General features: G+C 46.6%; 2 protein-coding genes across 3 annotated transcripts; one reads left to right on the top strand and one right to left on the bottom strand.

Moving 5' to 3' along the window:
• The first annotated feature begins 2,235 nt into the window (after positions 1-2,235).
• GSTZ1 (glutathione S-transferase zeta 1) lies at positions 2,236-9,185 on the top strand. Of its 2 annotated transcripts, XM_008639624.2 has the most exons (9): positions 2,242-2,382; positions 2,924-2,975; positions 3,555-3,622; positions 4,446-4,526; positions 4,996-5,121; positions 5,651-5,726; positions 6,566-6,618; positions 7,885-7,934; positions 8,685-9,185. In XM_008639624.2, exons 1-9 carry the CDS (start codon positions 2,368-2,370, stop codon positions 8,809-8,811), a joined length of 648 nt encoding a protein of 215 aa, XP_008637846.1. In that variant the 5' UTR covers positions 2,242-2,367; the 3' UTR covers positions 8,812-9,185. The 2 variants fall into 2 exon arrangements, with proteins under 2 accessions (XP_017597385.1, XP_008637846.1); XM_017741896.1 differs by lacking the exon at positions 4,446-4,526 and having other exon boundaries at positions 2,236-2,382.
• A 709-nt stretch (positions 9,186-9,894) lies between these two features.
• On the bottom strand, positions 9,895-17,497 carry LOC103621049 (rab9 effector protein with kelch motifs). The gene is made up of 13 exons (XM_017741895.1): positions 17,318-17,497; positions 16,937-17,042; positions 16,310-16,432; positions 15,555-15,792; positions 14,527-14,550; positions 13,887-13,943; positions 13,609-13,731; positions 12,886-13,073; positions 11,907-12,106; positions 11,493-11,584; positions 11,117-11,171; positions 10,345-10,442; positions 9,895-10,199 (listed from the first exon to the last, which is right to left on the bottom strand). The coding sequence occupies exons 1-13, from the start codon at positions 17,479-17,481 to the stop codon at positions 9,985-9,987; spliced, it is 1,683 nt and encodes a 560-aa protein (XP_017597384.1). The 5' UTR covers positions 17,482-17,497; the 3' UTR covers positions 9,895-9,984.
• Between the last annotated feature and the right edge of the window lie 293 nt (positions 17,498-17,790).

Consider the following 17,790-nt stretch of genomic DNA (forward strand, 5'->3'; position numbering starts at 1 on the left):
ATCTATACGCGGCCACGATCGGCTTCTGGTGCCCCGGCATCCCGGGAAGCCCGGGATGGCGGTTCCCAGGAGGAGTCCACCCCCGCGCACAGCGCCTCTGCTGCCCCGGTCTGCACCCGGGTCTCTGTCGCAGTGGAAAGCAAGGAATTAACCCCATGCTAAATAAAATGCTTTAGCGTGCTAATGCTTTTAGCGGTGGTGCTTACTAACCATATTTTATTCGCCTGCACTGTTCACACCAAGTCCTGCTGCAGAGATACTGAGAATTTAGGAGCAAATCTGTTATTTCTGCCTTACATTTGAACCCAGCAGAGTCTAAGCAGTACCTTTCAGACACCGAGGTGTCCCCTACCCCAGTCCCCAAGGAGCAAGCAGTCTATGTGTGCAGGCTGCTGGGCTTGATGGCTCTCAGGAAAGGTGAGAGATTTGGCCTTTCCAAGTACATCCCGTATATCACCTGGAAAGAGGTGGTATCCAGAGGAGACCATACTGAAGAAGACAGGAAACCTGAGAGGTCAACACAAAGTTTGGAGTGTTTCTTCCATCTTTCACAACAGTGAAATGCATTTCCCAAACCTTTACTCTGGACTGGTATTAAGCCCAAACTTTCCTCACTGATTGCCAGAAATGAAAACAGAACCAAACCAGAAATTGCAGTAGACACCAAGAAAATGCTGTCCTCCTGCTATCATCCCAGCTCCAACCAGTCTAAACTGCAGGTTTTGGGGATTTTATCCCACGGGGTTGTAAATGCAGGAAGTTCGTTCCTGATACTTCTCTGGCCCACGCTCAGCATTTCCTCTGAGGAAGATACAGTGTCACTCTGGGACCTGACTACTGAGGACAAAACATTTCTGCTGTCTCTAGTCTTGACTTAGCTGATTATTTTTGCCTGTGATCTGCCCTGCTGCTGGGAGCAAAACAGCATGAACTCAGGAGATCACTCCAGGCCCACAGCCTCTGGAGACAGTTCCCAGCTGAATGATGGGTTGGTTTCCATGTTCTTTTTGGTGAAATCCCCCAGGCCCTTGAAATTACAGAGCAAGGCAATTATCTTAGCACAGTTTATTCCAAATGATAGCACAGGCTGTAAAAACAAAAAAAGAATTGCAGAGAGGATCAGGAGAAATGTCTCTGCCAGCTGAGAGGCCAGAGTCCAAAACATGTAGTGAAGGACATAAATTTCTGAGCCAAAAAACCATTAGCAAGGTCCTCAGGAAAAGCTAGTAAAATCAGTGTCTCATGAATGCTCTGCTTCTGTTTTGAAGCCATCGTTTCTGTTTCTTTCCCTGCAACTCCGCAGGCTAGACATTTGAAAAACGAACATAGCTGATACTTCTAATGCCCTAATCCCAGGAGCAGAGAATTTAAGAAAATCAGTAAATACTTTGTCCACTCAAGTGTTACCAGTACTGCCATCACTTTCCTCTCAGTTATAAGTAATTTTCCAGTAAATCTGATTAATTTAGTCAAAGACATACCTCATTTAAAGTTATTTGAACCAATCTAAACTGTAAGAGAAGCATCAAGTTTACAAAGAGGACTGGAGCACAAAGATTCTCTGTCTCTCTCTGGTTTTCTGTTGACAGACTATTATTGGGCTTTCTTTTTCCCTGCTTTCTTTTGTCTTGTTGCCAGTCTCTGGAAAAATTTTTATGCATTTTGGGAGGGTAGAAACACAGAGAGATTCACGGCATGTCATGGGCTCTATGTAAGCAAGGAGAGACATGATTACAGGTTTATTTAGAGACATACATGACTACTAACCTCCTGTGTGGAAAGAAAAGACCAGGACACATAAAAAAGAAATATTTTTATTTTGCACAAAGTTGGCCTGGGAGCAGAGTAACAACTACTCCCACATTTGCAATGTTAGAAAATCCCCTGCAGTGGCCAGTAGTGGTGGGAGGAGGGCTACAGCAGCACACTAAGCAATCTCCCTGCAAAGGTAGCCCATTCCAGGAGCTAGCAGTCATTCCTTAGTGAAACAGAAGTTCTGCATGCAGCTTTGGTTTTCTTGCTTTGTTCTCCATGGTTAGATTTCTGCATTGGCAACTGGTGATAGCCTGGGAGGCTCTCTAGATACCTTGTTTCTGGATGAAAAGGTACAGAAATAAGAATGGTTCCCAAATGTCCTTCCAAGCTTAAATCTTGTTAATGGTTTTGATATCAGGGCTGGGAGAGGGTGACTGCAGTGACTGGAGGATTGAATCTGACTGGCTGGCTTTTGTGTCCTGGGCACAGCCTGGGGGGCACAGTCCTTTCCTGATTGGTTTTAGGAGAGAAGCCTTCCCCCATTCCAGCTGAGTTAAAAGGGAAAACACAGAGGTGGTTTTTATTTTGTGGAGGTGACTGCACACACTTACCATGGCATCTGAAAAGGTGAGAGTTTGGCCAGGGTGGAAGCATCTGGGAAAGCTGCCTCAGTGTTATAGTTCAGGTAGAGATGAATTACCTGTCTTTGTGGCTTTCGTCTCAAACAGCAGAGAAGCTCTTCTTATTTGGAAAGAGTTCTGGCTTTTCCCTGCATGGCTGGAAAAGCTAGTTCATGCCATGCAAATACCCAGTGCAGGTGCTTGGCACAATCAGTGCAGAAATAGTTTCAGAAATCTAAGACGGGATAGAAGTTAGCAATATTGGATAGGGACAAAGAAGGAAGCTTTATAGGGAATAATTTCAAGGTCAGTCATGTACTGCTGGAAACATCAGGTGCAACTGAATAACCAGAAGGCTATTATGAGAGTGATGCTACCTGTGTGCCCAAATCAGGAACAGTTACTTTCAGAAAGAAGCCCTCTCTCCTCCAAATATTGCTCTTCCCTGTCTTAGAGTTCCTGAAATTACTTCTGTTCATGCATTCTTCTCCTTACATACAATACTCTGGGACTCTCAGCATATAACCCTTTCATCTTTCTCTTCTCAGCCGATACTTTACAGCTATTTCCGAAGTTCCTGTTCTTGGAGAGTGCGAATCGGTAAGATTCAGTGTTGATCTCCCTTTTTTTGTCCCAGTATTGCAGTATCCTGCCCTTCACTAACCCAATTAATCAATCACTTATTAACAGAGGTCAGCAAACATGAACCTGGAACAGTGAGACATCTCCCCACAGGGAGGGAGGGGGACACTGCAGCTTACCTGGGGCAAGAGGAATAGAGGGGAACAGATAAGAGGGCTTCATGATACCACCTCAGACTCTGGCCTGCCCAGGTCTTGAGAGCTAAGCAGGGCTGGGAATGGTCCCTACTTGTACTGAGACAGAAAGGTTTTACATGTAAGCACATGGCCTTCTGCCCTCTATAAGCTGAATCAGGAAGGGCTGTGCTGCAAAGAGCTGCAACAGGTATTTTGAAAAATGCAGTGGTTTTGCCAGGACTGATCTTTAGTACTTTGGTCCTTCATTTGCCAGAGCACTGTCTTCTCAGTGGACTTAGGCCACCCTCCTTGAGGGATAGGGTCTTTTTTCAAATGTAGATGCTAACATTTCCCTGAGCCCATTACCAGTGAAACTGGTCCCAGTGTACCTGTCTGAAGCTATACACTTTGCTCTCCCTAGCACTGGCTCTGAAAGGAATTTCTTATGACCTGGTCCCAGTGAACCTCATTAAGGATGGAGGACAGCAGGTAAGGATAAAGATACCACTGCTCTCTCCAGGGGTACTGAACTTGGGGATCATTAGGAGACTTGGAATTAGCACTAGAAAGCTCACAGGCAAAGTTACTGAATTCCTCACCACTTCTCTGTAATTAATAGTTGCTTTCAGCCAGTATTCCTTGGCATGTGAAACAGAAGGAGAATATGACTGCAGGAGACTAGAGGCTTTTTCCTCCCTCAAAGATTTGTGACTGAATCCGTAAGGCCAAAGATCTTTTGCTCTTGCTTACTGATACAACCGAATATATCTGGAGCACAGACTTCAGAGAAGCTGCACTGCACTTTAAACAGACTCGGCCTCATTCAGTTAGCACCAGAAAGTGCATGGAGGCAGGGGTAGGGGCTGTCCAAAGGATGCTAAATGATATTGCAGAGGGCTGTAAAGGGCCTGGCAAAAGGAAGAGGTGGGTTGCTGAAAGAGATCTTCACTGAGACCTTACTTGGGAGTTGTGCACCTCGTAGTACCACCAGCTCAATGGGCTGGTATGGAGTTGGAGAGAACTAGGACAGTAATGGTGGTACTGACGCAGGACCACCCATTCTGGGCATTGCAGTGATGCTTTGTCAAGAGATAAGGCAGTCTGGCCCTGGATGCAGTGATCCCTGAGCCCCAGTGCGAGCTTGCTGTAGGCTAATAGTACATAATAGTGCATAATTTCCTGCAAAGATTAGTATTAAGGCAGAGAGAAAAAAAGAGTTAGAAAAAAAATTTGGTAACAGGGTTCTGGGAGAAGAAAACAAGGAAGAAGAATTTCTTATTGCTGTAGAGTAATCTCAGGTTTGTTTCCACAGTTTTCTGCTGAATTCAAGGCACTGAATCCAATGCAGCAAGTCCCAGCCTTGAAAATTGATGGCATCACCATTTCTCAGTCAGTGAGTTATCAGCCACATCCCTGTTAACCTTTCACTCCAGCCTGCTGCGCAATCTGGATGGGATGGCTTTGCCCCGTCTTTCTCCCCAGAACTCGCATCTATACATTGGAAAAGAGATGGCATTTATGATCCCTCTTGGGAACAGAAATAGCACGTAGTCCCTGAGAGGAAACTACTGTCAAGGATTTAAGTTCAGTTCTGCTTTGGTTCATAACTCCTCCTTTCAGTGAGCAGTTTGTAGTCTGACTTCGATGGCTGTTTCATGGTTTGCCAGAAATTACAGCTGGACCAAATGACAACAAGGTCACAAGCAGATGTCAGAGGGGTTATTCTGTTCCTTGGATTGGTAACAAACTGCATTCGAAACCTGTTGTATTCTCTTGGATCAGCTCCCCTTTCCCAGGTGTCCAGGATGTGAAGTTTTCCTTGGCTCTCCAATAACCTCCCATTATCTCTTTGTTCATTACAGCTAGCTATAATTAATTACCTAGAAGAGACACATCCTAACCCCAGGCTCCTGCCCCAAGATCCAAAGAAGAGAGCCCAAGTCAGAATGATCGCTGATCACATTGCCTCTGGCATTCAACCACTCCAGGTACTGCCTAGTCAGATCCATGCAAATGAGAAAATTAGAAAGGATTTATGTCTCTTGACATGCTCGGTCTCCTTAAATTGTTGCCAGCCAACTGGGTGGCAGAACTTCAGACTGCTGTGCTAGCAGATCAAATGTGCTTAACCTCTGCCTCATCTGCCAATGGCAACAATACAGTATTTCCAACACAACAAACCCTATAGCACCCAAGGGTTCTTTCCAGAAAGAGCTGAATCTATATAGTTTTACTGCTGGGTCTAGGACATTTTAGGAAAAAGAGAATTGAGCAACCCAGAAGGAAGAGGCAAAGGGATACCCTGGCAACTGTTACAGAAGGGTAGTGCCAAGAGAAAGATACACCAGGGTGCATGATTCAGTGAAGGTGAGGTCAGGGCTGACCCCAGCAACTCAACTCAGGCCAGTGATTCAGTCTTGGCAACTCCTCATCTCCCCTCTCCTCCACAGGATGACACAGTGGGCAAGATCCAGCCAGCAGCAGTCATCTAACTTGGAGATTGCTTTGCCTTCACAGAACCTGAGTGTCCTCAAACAAATGGGGGAGAAAAAAATGGAATGGGCTCAGAACTGTATCGCGTCTGGCTTTCAAGGTACATCCTACATCCAAAATGATCAGCATTTTGGCTGACCTTACAAAATGCTGCACCACTGGCATTCTACTTGCCTCTTCAAGTAGAACCACAGATCTTCCTAGGTTGGTGTGCTGGGGTCCTGCCTTGCTGGCAGAGACAGTGCTCTTCCTGCCCAGAGTCCCTTGTCCAGGACTGGTAGCTTCCCAGGATCTCAGAGGAAAGATGTCCACAGAACACTTCCTTTGCTGTACATGGAAGAGGGGAAGCCTGGGGCCATCCTGCACACTGCAGCAGTTGATTAATTCTGAAGTGTAAGGGCTCACAGCACTTCTAAAGTGCTACTTACATATATATATATATATACACATATATATATATGCTTTTGTAATCTGACATCTAATGGCAAACTCCCACAGAGTCTAGCAAGTAGTAGAGTATTTCTTGGCCTCTTTGAGAGAAATGGTGCTTTTTGTTTCCTCAAAACCCTTTCCCCCATGTGCTGCAATGACAGGCCCACCTTCACTTTGCACAGACACAAACTGACTGAACCTTTGTATTTTTTCCCGTCCCCAATCACATATTTCTACATTATCCTCGTAGTATTTCAGGTGCATTGTCTGAAGCAGCTGAAATCACCCTGAGCCCAAAAAAGCTGAAGTACTTTTTCAGTCCTAAAAGACTCCCATAACTATACTAAGATTTATGTTTCTTCTAGTTTTTGTCCCAAATTTCTCATTTTTCATACTCTGCTCAGGGTTAAGATGCCCTCATTCATATTCCCAGTCTAGAAAGTGTTTGGTGTCCCTTTCAATTTGAGTTTCCAATGCCTCACTCCAGTGTACCACCTCTCTTGACAGCACTGGAGCAGATTCTGCAGCATACTGCTGGACGCTATTGTGTGGGGGATGAAGTAAGTATCTGAGAGAGCCCTGTGTGCCACTGCAGAACTGAAAACCCCAGTATCTTCCCCTAAAATAGGAAAGAAAAGGAGTTGAGGAGACAAGAACACAACCCCATCCAGTGTCTAGAATTACATGCAGTGCCTTCACCATAACAAAAAACAGCTGCATGGATCCTACTTAGGCCATTACTGACTGGCAGAGAGTTATGGAGATGTTTACTTGTTCCTGCCTATAACCTGCTGATGGCCAGATTATGCAGCTGTATCTAGGATCTGGCTGGTACTAGAGGGTGTGGGAGAAGATGATACATCATTTCATCCTTATGGGATTTGGACTTCAAAGTGACCTGTCATAGGGGCAAAGCTTGGCTCAAGAAACATAGGTTCAGTTCTTAGCTCTGTTCTATGGAACCTCTAACCAACTTGTATTTTTCTGTTCTGATTATCCAGTTTATATAATATGGATGGATTTCACAGAGCTCACATAAAAGCTGTACTGACCCTCACCAAACTAGATGCAGCTCAGGCCTCTTCCATTTATTAGTTCTGCTGCCAGGCAAAAGATCTTTCCTATAAAAGCCTCAGAAGAAAGGAAGGCTCCTGCAATATCCTGGGATGCAGAGGATTGTCTAGTAGCAGCCTTGGTAGGCAAAGGCTACTTACAAGATCTAGTGTTGGAGAATAACATGTGCTCTGAGAGGCACCCAAGGGCTTTGTGACCTTGGGAGCAGGGGAGGGGCAGCTGCCTCTGTCTGTGCAGATAGGCAGCCAGCAGGAAGGCTGTCCTTGAGTCTTCCTTTCAGACTGCAAGTCTCTGAGCCTGTGTGCAGAGGCCCTATCACATATCAAGTCTTGACATTGGCAGGACCTGCTCAATATTCCTGCAGTGCAAACAAACAGAATTTACTTATCTTTTCCCAGCCATGCAAACACCCCCTTTTCCTACATCACCTCCCTCTGCAGCTTGCCAGCAGACCTGTTTGCTCAGAGGCAGTTGCCATGGAAGCACAGTGTCCTTAAGGTCATAATGATCAGCTGGTAAATATAAAGCTCCCTAAAAGCTAATGGCTTCTACTAGTGACTGTTACAAAGTTCTTTTACTTGTACTGTTGCTGTATTATTAATGCTGAATTAAAGAATTAGATCATCATGACAACTCCTCTGTACTGGCTGATAAAATAATTTCTATCCTGGTCTCAAAGCGTGCCACCACTGGGAAGTGTGATGGGACAGGCTCTGAGTTACTCTAACCCCTTTTCTCTTCTACGTTTGCAGGTTTCCATGGCTGATCTGTGTTTAGTGCCTCAAGTTGCCAATGCTGAAAGGTAATTAGGGCTAAGCTTGAGGTGTTCTTCAACACACCTACTTAGGCTGGGCTGTCAGAGCTTACCTTCTGCTGCTCCTTGTGCCTGTTAGAAAGTATCCCTTCTGCCTGCCCTATCCACTTACATTTCTTCTTTCCATGAATTTTCCTATTTCATAAATACTGTCTCTTTTGGAAATAAGGCTCTGTGGTCTCCTCTTAGAGGCCCCTGGGGAAACCTGATCTATGTCCTTAGAAAAGCTGAGGTTGCCCACACTCCACATTCTCTGTCCCTGTTTGCTCTATTCTTACACTGCACACAGGAAGAAAAGATGAATCAGACTTTATTTGTTTTAAGCCTTAAACCCATACCAGTGGCTGCATGATTCCCAGGAAAAGCAGTGCCTTCTTATCTTGTGCTGCACACTACATAAAAGCCTGGTGAAGATCACGTAATCACAGAACCACTGGGGTTGGAAGGGAATTCTGGAGGGCATCCAGTCCAATTTCCCTGCTAGAGGAAGTGGCACAGGATTGCATCCAGCTGGGTTTTGAGTATTTGTAGAGAAAGAGACTTTACAACCTCTCCAGACACTGATTAATCTTTCTAGCATTTGTTTTTAAACTTACAAGGATGAACCTTTTCTGTTAGTGTAAATGCCTGTGAGACTCTCCCACACTAGGCAGGCCTATCACACTGCTCTGCACTTCTGCTCACTGCTGCACTGGCTCTCCAACTCATAGTACTTCACAAATTCTTTTCCTTTTGCAGATTCAAAGTGGACATGGGTCCATACCCCACAATAACCAGAATAAACAAAGCTCTCCTGGAGTTAGAGGCCTTCAAAATCAGCCACCCTTCCCGGCAGCCAGATACTCCTGCAGAGCTGCGAGCTTGAAGCCTTTCTACTCATTAAATCTAGAAAGCTGATGTGATAAAGAAGACAACACCTACAGTTTGAGTAGGACTTCAGTGCCAGTAGGAATACCTAGTACTATTGTCTTCCTTTCATCTGGATGGTAAGAAGGACAGAGAGCCTGGAAATAGCGTGGATGACTTACAGGAGCTATGCCTGTGCTGGAACACCTGCAGCTACTAGTTTTTTATATCTAGTCTATCTCCATGAAGCAGATTAAAGCAGAAGTTCCCTCTGTATGGCTTTGGGTTGGGGAATGTGGCCACAAACAACTGTGAGGCATTGAGCCAATTCTGTATTCCCCACAGGGGCTACTTCTTTCTACCATCTACATAAAGAGCATCAGGCAATCTGTACACAGTGTGCTTATCCTTGCAGCTGCCTCAGAGCCACAGCACAGTCATCAGTTCCATGGATACAAACAATGAGATCTAGTCTCTGATAGAAGCTAGCTTAACCCTTGCTGGGGTCTTGAAGGAGCCAAGTCAGCAGCTCTGTTACCCCTTGCAAGAACAAGAGCAGTCGCACGGAATTTATAAAAGGTCTGCCTAGAGCAAAGCTAGGTGATTGTGCCATAGACAGCAAGGCACAGCCAGCTCTCTCCCCTACACTGAAAATTACGTTCTCTTCTTTTGCCCATCCTCGGATACGGCTCTAGGTGTTTTCCTAGTTTTCAGCTGCAGACTGTTGTCCAAGGGAATCCCACCCCAGATTCCCTCCAAACCAGAATCATGCCTGTACTTTTACTATGAGGACTTTCCAAATAGCAGGAGTAGATCCCACTCCACTCATCCCAAATGAAACCAAATACCTGAATCACCTTCAAAGCTGAAAGCACCCTGGGAATTCCAGCTTAAAACCTGTAGGACAAGAAGGGAACCCATAACCTTGTATCTGTGTTCTTGTGCAGACTCAGCTCAGACCCCACTGAATGTTTTGGCACCTGAGCCCAGATACTGTATATCAGGTACCCTAAGAGAACAATATTCATGGCCTTCAGACTTTACAAACCCACAATCTCTTGTACCAAGGTGGCATTCACCTACATACAGATACCTGGACTGCTATGTTGCTTGGATTCATTTATTGCCATCTATATCTGTATTTAGGCTGGTAAAGAGCCTTGCTGTTCAGGGTCATTCTGAGTATCATGCATTATCCTAGGTCGAGCTGGATCTTGACTGTGCTGTTATAAAAGGTCCCAGCACAGTTGGAGCCCCCAAAGACTAACACCGTGTGCAGGTTCTGCTCCTCTTTGTTCTCCTTGTCCATATCCATCAAGTGGGCAGGAGTCAGGTCAAGCAATGTGTGGCCAGCTCGGGGAACAGAGCAGAGGTCGTGGTGGATCACTGTGCTCCATGAGAGAGTATCTGAAACAGAAAGGGGCTATCAGTACTGACAACCCCATTCCTAGTGCAAGGGATGAGATAAATGGACTAGACCAGGTGTTCAGAAACACCACTGTAGCCCCAGAGTCACCTTCAGCTATCAAAACAGGGCAGGGGAGTCACTCACCTAGGTGGAAAACAAAGACATCATGCAAGGCTCCTTTGGCATTGCAGCCTCCACTGATCAGAACCTTCTGGTCCGACACAGCCAGAGCTGCATGAAAACTGTGACCAAAGCAAAGTCAAATGTTGACTACAACAAAACCTGCTGGGATGGCCTCAGTCAGCAATGGGCAGGGATAGGCAGACTTGATCTGGAGATTGGGAGCTTAAGCGGCAGGAAGAAAGTTGACTTCTGCTTCTCTCTACCCTGACTTGCAGAATAACCCTAAAAGAGATGTTTGTCTGCGTCCGCAGATCAGGCCTGAAGAGCAACTCATTATCTCAGAAGGAGCTATCAAAACTCCTACGCTTTGCTCTGTGTGGTGAGATAGCAGGCTAGCTGGGCTCTGCACTGCTTTAGATCGTTGTTCTAGTGAGCAATTCTGTCCCTTTAGGAACAGCATAGTCCTGGTACAGGAGTTTCTTCCTCTGTGTGGCACAGTACCTCTCCAGGCACTGTGAAGACCGAACAGCAAGCAATACAGTTTACTAGGACACAGCAGAAAACTTACCCTAGCCTGAAAGGCAGATTTCCAGGGAGACTAAGGAATATCCCCCCACACCATACAGGCACCAACAAGGACAGCACAGGAATTCCTGGCCCCATAGCAAAGATCCACTGTATTTTGACTAGTGGGACAGAGATATGCAGCTGGGTCTGATCACAAGCACTGTTTAAACCTGGCTTCAAAGAGAAATGACAGAAGATAGCTCCTGGGTCTGCAACAGAATCTTACCAACGTGCAGAAGGCTGTCCTGCGAGGAGAGGGACTGGTGTGTACTCCATGAAACCTGAAAGCCAGAGAAAAGGCAGGTGAAATGTCCAAAAATCTCCGCCTCATAACTAGACAAAAACTTATACTCTGCTGCATCAACAACCTGCCTTCTCTATTACCCAACCTCTTCCAAAAAAGCCATTGTTTTTTCTTCATTTCCTGCCCCCCCTTACTGCTCCAGAAAGGGTTTTTTTTAACCCATAGTTTTTCATCTCCATTGCTTAGTCAGGAGTTTGTATAATGTTATTGCTCTTTTCCCATTGAGCACACCTCACTCCCAAGCCCCTGTCTTGGAACAGACCTTCCCAAGGCAGCCAAATGGCACAGACTTTCTTACCCAGATCCAGAATGTGCATGTCACTGAGGTAGAGAGAAGTACTCCGACCCCCAAAAATCAGCAGCTTGTTTTTCAATAGAGTAGCTGAATGCCTGGGCAGAGAGAACGCAAGTGAATAAAACATCTTCAGCAAGTTCCCAAAACTTCCATTTTAGCCTTGGCCTCTTCTACTGGGCTGCCATAGTTTCAGTCTACACCTGCCTCTACCCACAGCCACTGCAGCCCAGGGACAGAATTCCATCAGGATTCATAATAGGAGGTACTGAGTCACATTGCTCTAAACACAGCCCTATCTTAAGGAGTAAGTGGTGGAGAACAATCACCTAATATTTAGGAAATCACACTGGTGTGGGAGGGAAGGTGAGCAGAGGTTTCCTGCATTATTTTGGATAGCTGGAATTAGAGCACTCTCACCCAAGCCTAGGCAGAGGCTTCTCCCCTTCTGAAATGGGCTGATACCAAATTTCATGCTCTGGATTGAAGACATAAAGCACATTGCTGCAGGGTGCAACTGCCAGTGATGCCTTTCTGGGGAAAGTTCCTCCAAAAACAAAGAGCTCCTTGTGGTAGATAGTTGCACTGTGGTAGGTGAGCACTGGTATCCTCCCTTTAGCCTAGAAAAAGTTCAATATATAGTTGTTACAAGAAGTGCATTATTTGCTGCATGACCCATAGGAAAGGGACCCACATCATGCAGTGAGTTTGGTAAGTCTCAATTTTCACTTTATTGGCTCCCCAGCCAGACCTTTGCTGCACAGGCAGACAGTATATTCTCTGCATGCTCCACACCACCAGAATGCTCTGATAAGAAAACAAGTCAACCTCCCACACCTTCCTCAGAAGATGTCAGGGAACAGAAAGATCTCATCCAGGTTTACTCTGTAAAAGCCATTTTGTGCTTTAGCCAGGAATGAGATGGATAGTCCCATGCTGACAGGACTCAGAATTCTGCTGTCCTCAGAGCGGTCCCCAATTTGAGAAGATCTTCACGTCAGCATCTGGTGCTGCATCAATGCATCTGGTGCTTCACCAGCTCTTCACGTCAGCATCTGGTGCTGCTCTCAAATGGCACCATATAAAATGAGAAGCCATTTCCCTCTGCTGCTTGTAGAGTACCTCCCACCCTTGGGCTTGGTCAGACACAGCCCTCTGCAGCACCCATTTTTTCACATTGCTTCATTCATTGTAGGCGCAGCTCCTGGTTTCTGTTCAGCATGTGGCTTTTCAACACAGCCTCCTAATACATGTCAAACCCAACTACGCATCTCAGACAACCTGCAGCAACAGTGGACCAAGACTACTGGACTAAGGACATGGGCACATTGACTGCCACATTCAGGCAGAACCTGCCACCCCTCCTGCACTTTTGTCTTGGAAGAGATGCAGTACTCACAGCCACAAAGAGCCATTTCCAGGTGACTGTGTCCAGAATGTAGATCCTGCCGTAGTCTTTGTCCTCCCTTATGCCCCCAAAGATGTAGATACGCTTGGTGTCAGGGTCGTAGGTAGCTGTGTGACCATGCAAGCACGATGGCATGGCATTTTGTAGCTGGAAACCCACTGGAAGCCATAAATCATTGTCTGTGGGAGCAACATCGGACACATGGTATGCAAGTTCAAAAATGCTCTTGATTTCTCTAGATTTAAAGAATATGCCATAAAATCTTTACTCAAAACCTTGCTCCCTTCATCTCCTCCTCTCCTTTGATTCAGGGCTAGAGGGAGCTCATACAGAATATTGTTTCTGTAAGGAATGAAGGGGAATAGCACGGTGAAAAGGACCAGTGAGGTGCAGAAAGACAAGGCACTGGAATTTTATCTCACACTTTCCCACCAGTGACCATGCACAGACTGCAAACTGCACTGTTGCTTTTACCCCCTAAAATCCCCCCAACTCTTTCCAGAACTTGTAGCTTAGCTCCTAGAGGGCTCTCAAGTACAATCCCAGAGCCTCTCAAGGCCCTCTGTGCTGTCAGCTCAGCCTGGTGACATGCTAGATGTGATGCCTTTGCTGTCCCCTCCATATGCACAGATGCCCAAGTATCCCCTCCCATCTGCATGAGCTGTCCTCGAGTCCCACTGTCCCCACTGCCTTTGACAGCCCTAAAGTCCTCACCAATTTCCAGCTTCCAGAGAGCATCCCTGCAGGACTGTTGATTGACACCTTCTCCACCAATGAGAACAGCTGTCCCCAGGTCACTGAGGCACATGGCATGGCACCACCGAGGGCTGGGACTGCCTGGGGAGGAAAGAGCACAGGCCTGTGAGCAGTCAGACAAGACACCCTCAGCGCCCTTCCCTGCTGGGAAGAACAAGCCACCTGAATGCTCAGAGAGAGGAAATGGTAAGGCAAGGGCCCCTGGTCCCTTCCCTCTGCAGGGCAAAAAGACTTACCTTCCTGAGAAGTATTTCCAGTTGGCTCAGGGGAGTAATTGCTGTACTTAGAGAGACCTCAGGAGCAAGGAGTAGCTGGATGTAGGATGCATTCAGGCTGCCACTTCAGACAGGCTTGAATGTCCCCCATTTACTACCCCATCTCCACAAGTGATTTCCCAGTTGTGCTACCTGCCCCACGCCACTCCTTGAGGGAAGGCTACCCAGGGACAGCTTGTCAGTGCCGAAGATGGAACAATCAGAAGCCTGGGGCTGTTTCCAGAGGTATTCCTTGTGCTGCTCTGTTCCTCCTCCTTTCCCCTCCCAGGCCCCTGCAGTTGGCTGAGCAAGCTAGAAAGATACTTTTAAATCAAAGTCTATTTCATACCTTACCTTTTTTCCTCAAAGAGCTATGTACCCAGAGGTGTGTCTGAGATTCAGAGGGGCTAAAGAAATATATTTGAGAGCCTGACAGTACTGGAAGCACCTGTACTGACGGCAACTGCATGAAGAGGAAGAGTGTGTACACACAACCTACTTGTTATTCTTGATCACTGGGGAGATACAGGGTGAAGCATGAGAGGCTTCTGACGTTGAAGGGAAGAAATATCATCACTGAGTGACTGAAAAGACAAATCAGGGTCTAGGAACCAAATCTCACCTTGCAACTCCTTCACCGCCAGATCTGCAAAGGGAACACAGATATGGCCCCATAAAGCAGCCAGCAGACATATTGTGGAAAGTGCTCAGCTCCACTGTGTAGGAGCCCTTTGACCTTCCTTCCTCCAACCTCCAGCACAAAGCTACCTCACTGCAACAAACAAGGTGCAAGACCAAGAATCATGAACTAAGTCTCATCAGAAGAAATGCAGAAGATAGGTAAGAGGAGGGCACACTGACTGCCAAATGCTGTCACCATTGCATTTTACCCCTCTGATCGAAGTTCGTTTCCCCCCTTCTCACACTGCCTGCAGCAGAAACAACTTTATGATGGAGCTGTATTTGCATTTATGACAAGCAAGCCAAGTCCCAATAAGTCATTTCTTATGGGCATCACTAAGTTATTGCCAAACTTACACATAAACTTGGTCACACTCTGGAGCTGACTTGGAATACTCACTCCAGAAGCCTAAGGTTTTGTTTCCAAACCCCTTGGCAGTTACCTTCTCACTACTCAAAAGTCAGTACAATTATACTAATTACATATATTATTATATACATATATTCCTTTTTGTATTCTCTATACTGTAATAATAACCAATGTCTTCTATGGACCACGTGGTATGCTGTTAAGTAGGGGTGCAAACAGACTAATGCAGAGGTTACAGAACATCACAGTAAGTAACTTTCTTGTGCCTCAATTTACTCTTCTGTAAAACAAGGTTAATGATACTTGCCTATTTATAAAACACTTTTACTTGTATGAAAAGATAGGCATTATGTCACAGTACAAAGTGTTGGCACTAAGAATATCCCATGTTCTATTTCTGGCCTTTTCCCAACAGGCAAAAACTCATCAAGCAGCTGATCCAGTAATAAAGAGCATTCTCAGTATTTCAAAGCCAAACATACAAGCCCATCATGCCTTGGAGGTATATAGAGAAATGGACTGGGAAGTTGCAGCCTAGCAGCATTGACAGATCATTCAGACAAGACCTGTAAAATAAAGTTGGAAGCTACCAGAGTTACCTTCTTCATCGAGATCTCTCTCACATGCTGTGGGTTCAAACAAAACTTTCCTGGGCTTTTTGGAGTGGACTCTTGGTGGTCCTTGGTCAGGACTCTTCCTCCAGGCCTCACTGGATTCCACCTTGCCAGCCGGTGACTTCAGAGCACAGGGTACCACCAGGGTCCTCAGTGGTGGCTGGATGTCCTTCTTCACAGGCACGGATGCTCTGGCAGCCACCTCTGAGCTCTGACTCTTAACCTGTGACATGAGTCCCAGTCAAATCAGCCCTGAAGAAAGATACCCAAGGCTACTGTGAATTGCATCTTACTGGGCCAGAGATGTGGTAACTGTTTTCAGGCTTATCCTCCCATTGAGTTTTAAGGGCCAACGTGCCATCAGTATCAGCTGCCAAACGGGTGCTGAGCAAAGCAGCTAGCTGCTGCTGTGTGCTGTGGTCGGCTTTCAGACTGCTGGCTGCTGGGCACAGCTAGAACATGGAAGGGCAAAAAGGCTATATGTACTAGGAATGAAGCTGATCATCCCACCAAGGACTACTAAATTCAACCTTTCAAAAGGTTTCAAACCATTTCAATGGAGAATGTATCTTTCTTCAGCACAAGAGAAACTTTGGCTCCAGAACTTGCTTAGCTGTATCTCCACTGAAAAAATGACAGCAAATGTTTCAGCTAGACATTAACTGAATGGCTACTGGTGAGGGAGAAGATACTAAGAAAAAAGGTGAAATAACAAGGAGACAGCTCCAAAATACACATACCCCAGTAGGATCTTCCAGGTCCTGGCCAAGGGGCCTATCATCCGCTGGGAGCACTGGTGACTGGGTGGTCTCTGGTACAAGGAAGGGATGGGCAGGCGTACTGCTGGAGACACCTCGGAGCAGCTGCAGCAGAAACAGTGACAGAATAAAAGGACCTAAGTGTGCTAGCCTCCATCCACAAAAAGGATGAGCAAAAACATGTCTTGCAAGGGACAGATTCCCTGCAATGGAATAACCTGCCTCCATCTCCCACACCAACAAAATAAACAAGGAAAAGGAAAGCCAGGTGCTGCAACACACTAAATCCATTGGCTTCAGCTCAAGGTAAAACAACTATGTAAGTACCAAAGACTCAGGAGAGAGTGGAACTGGAAGTGAACAGCTGTCTGCTGCCCATCTCCTGCGACACACAAGGTGTTCTGGCAAAACTGTGTTCAGAGGATAGGCCTGGAGCATCACAGCAGTTTCAGGCTCAGCACAGATGTGCATTAACAGATCTGTGATTGTCAGCTCTACCTTAGAGTAGCAGAGAAGGAAAAGAAGAGCAGGGAGAGGAGGTTCTGGGGCTCAGAAATGACAACATTTGGGACCCTGGGCAGGAAGAAAGGAAAGCGTCAATTCTTTTACCTGTCCATTGACAGTCAGGACAAGCCTCACAGGGTTGCCTTTGTCCATCTCTTTCAACGAGGCCATGAAAATATCTGTTCTCCAGTCATCTTCCCACACCAGAGACCTGCACAAGGGACCACAGCTTTTCAGCCCACAAGTGACACTGACCAGGGCAAAATTCCTGCTCTCATAGTAGATTATAACAGCCCAAAGCCAAAAGAGATCCAACCAGGAAAGCAGTCAAAAGGAAGCTGGAGTCATCACTAGAGAGAAACACCATGGTGGAGGACCAGCAGGCCTGAGCAGCTTTTGCATAACACCAGCAGAATCAGGTAGCACCAGAGATCAGAAAGCTTTCCAGGATGCCCCTCCTGACACCCTGGCAGCTCCTGCTGTAACCTGCGGGTGGGCTCCAGCGTGCCGACCCGCTGTGGTGCAACGCCTGGGGACACCAGCACATCCACTGCGATGCTCGTGTCCGGAGAGTAACAGCTCCAGTCGCCCAGCCCGAACACCACCAGCTGCTTTGGCAATGGCAGGGGCAGCCAAGCCTGGAAACCCATCTGGCTGGACTGGCTGTAACGGGAGGGAAGAAGAACGAGAGATAGTAATCAAGGAGTAAAATAAAAGGTGAGAAAATATATGAAAACACCTAAAAATACGTTTATGCCTGGGAAGGGTGAGAGGAGAGGGGTTGTGCCGTTTAAAGATGAAACCATGCAAGGCAGTGGGAAGGGAGAGGCGCCAAGGGCTGGGGCAGCGCAGCCAGGTGGGCAGCGGCATTTCCAGAAACGAGGGCCAGGGCACAGCGTGCAGGTGCCCGGCCCGCGGGGGAGCCCAACCCTGACAGGGACCGGCCGCGCCCGCGCAGC

The sequence above is a fragment of the Corvus brachyrhynchos genome, unplaced genomic scaffold, assembly GCF_000691975.1.
Source record: "Corvus brachyrhynchos isolate BGI_N302 unplaced genomic scaffold, ASM69197v1 scaffold115, whole genome shotgun sequence".
In the NCBI taxonomy this organism is placed as follows: domain Eukaryota; kingdom Metazoa; phylum Chordata; class Aves; order Passeriformes; family Corvidae; genus Corvus; species Corvus brachyrhynchos.

Bases quoted from the DNA above. Each gene is read 5' to 3' on its own strand.
- LOC103621049 (XM_017741895.1), bottom strand. From the start codon at position 17,481: ATGGGTTTCCAGGCTTGGCTGCCCCTGCCATTGCCAAAGCAGCTGGTG. The intron at 17,043-17,317 runs GTTACAGCAGGA...TCCCTTGTGCAG, and splicing joins ACGCTGGAGCCCACCCGCAG to GTCTCTGGTGTGGGAAGATG. The intron at 13,944-14,526 runs GTGAGATTTGGT...CTTGCTCCTGAG, and splicing joins GGCGGTGAAGGAGTTGCAAG to GTCTCTCTAAGTACAGCAAT.
- GSTZ1 (XM_008639624.2), top strand. The intron at 2,976-3,554 runs GTAAGATTCAGT...TGCTCTCCCTAG, and splicing joins TTCTTGGAGAGTGCGAATCG to CACTGGCTCTGAAAGGAATT. The intron at 6,619-7,884 runs GTAAGTATCTGA...CTACGTTTGCAG, and splicing joins GCTATTGTGTGGGGGATGAA to GTTTCCATGGCTGATCTGTG.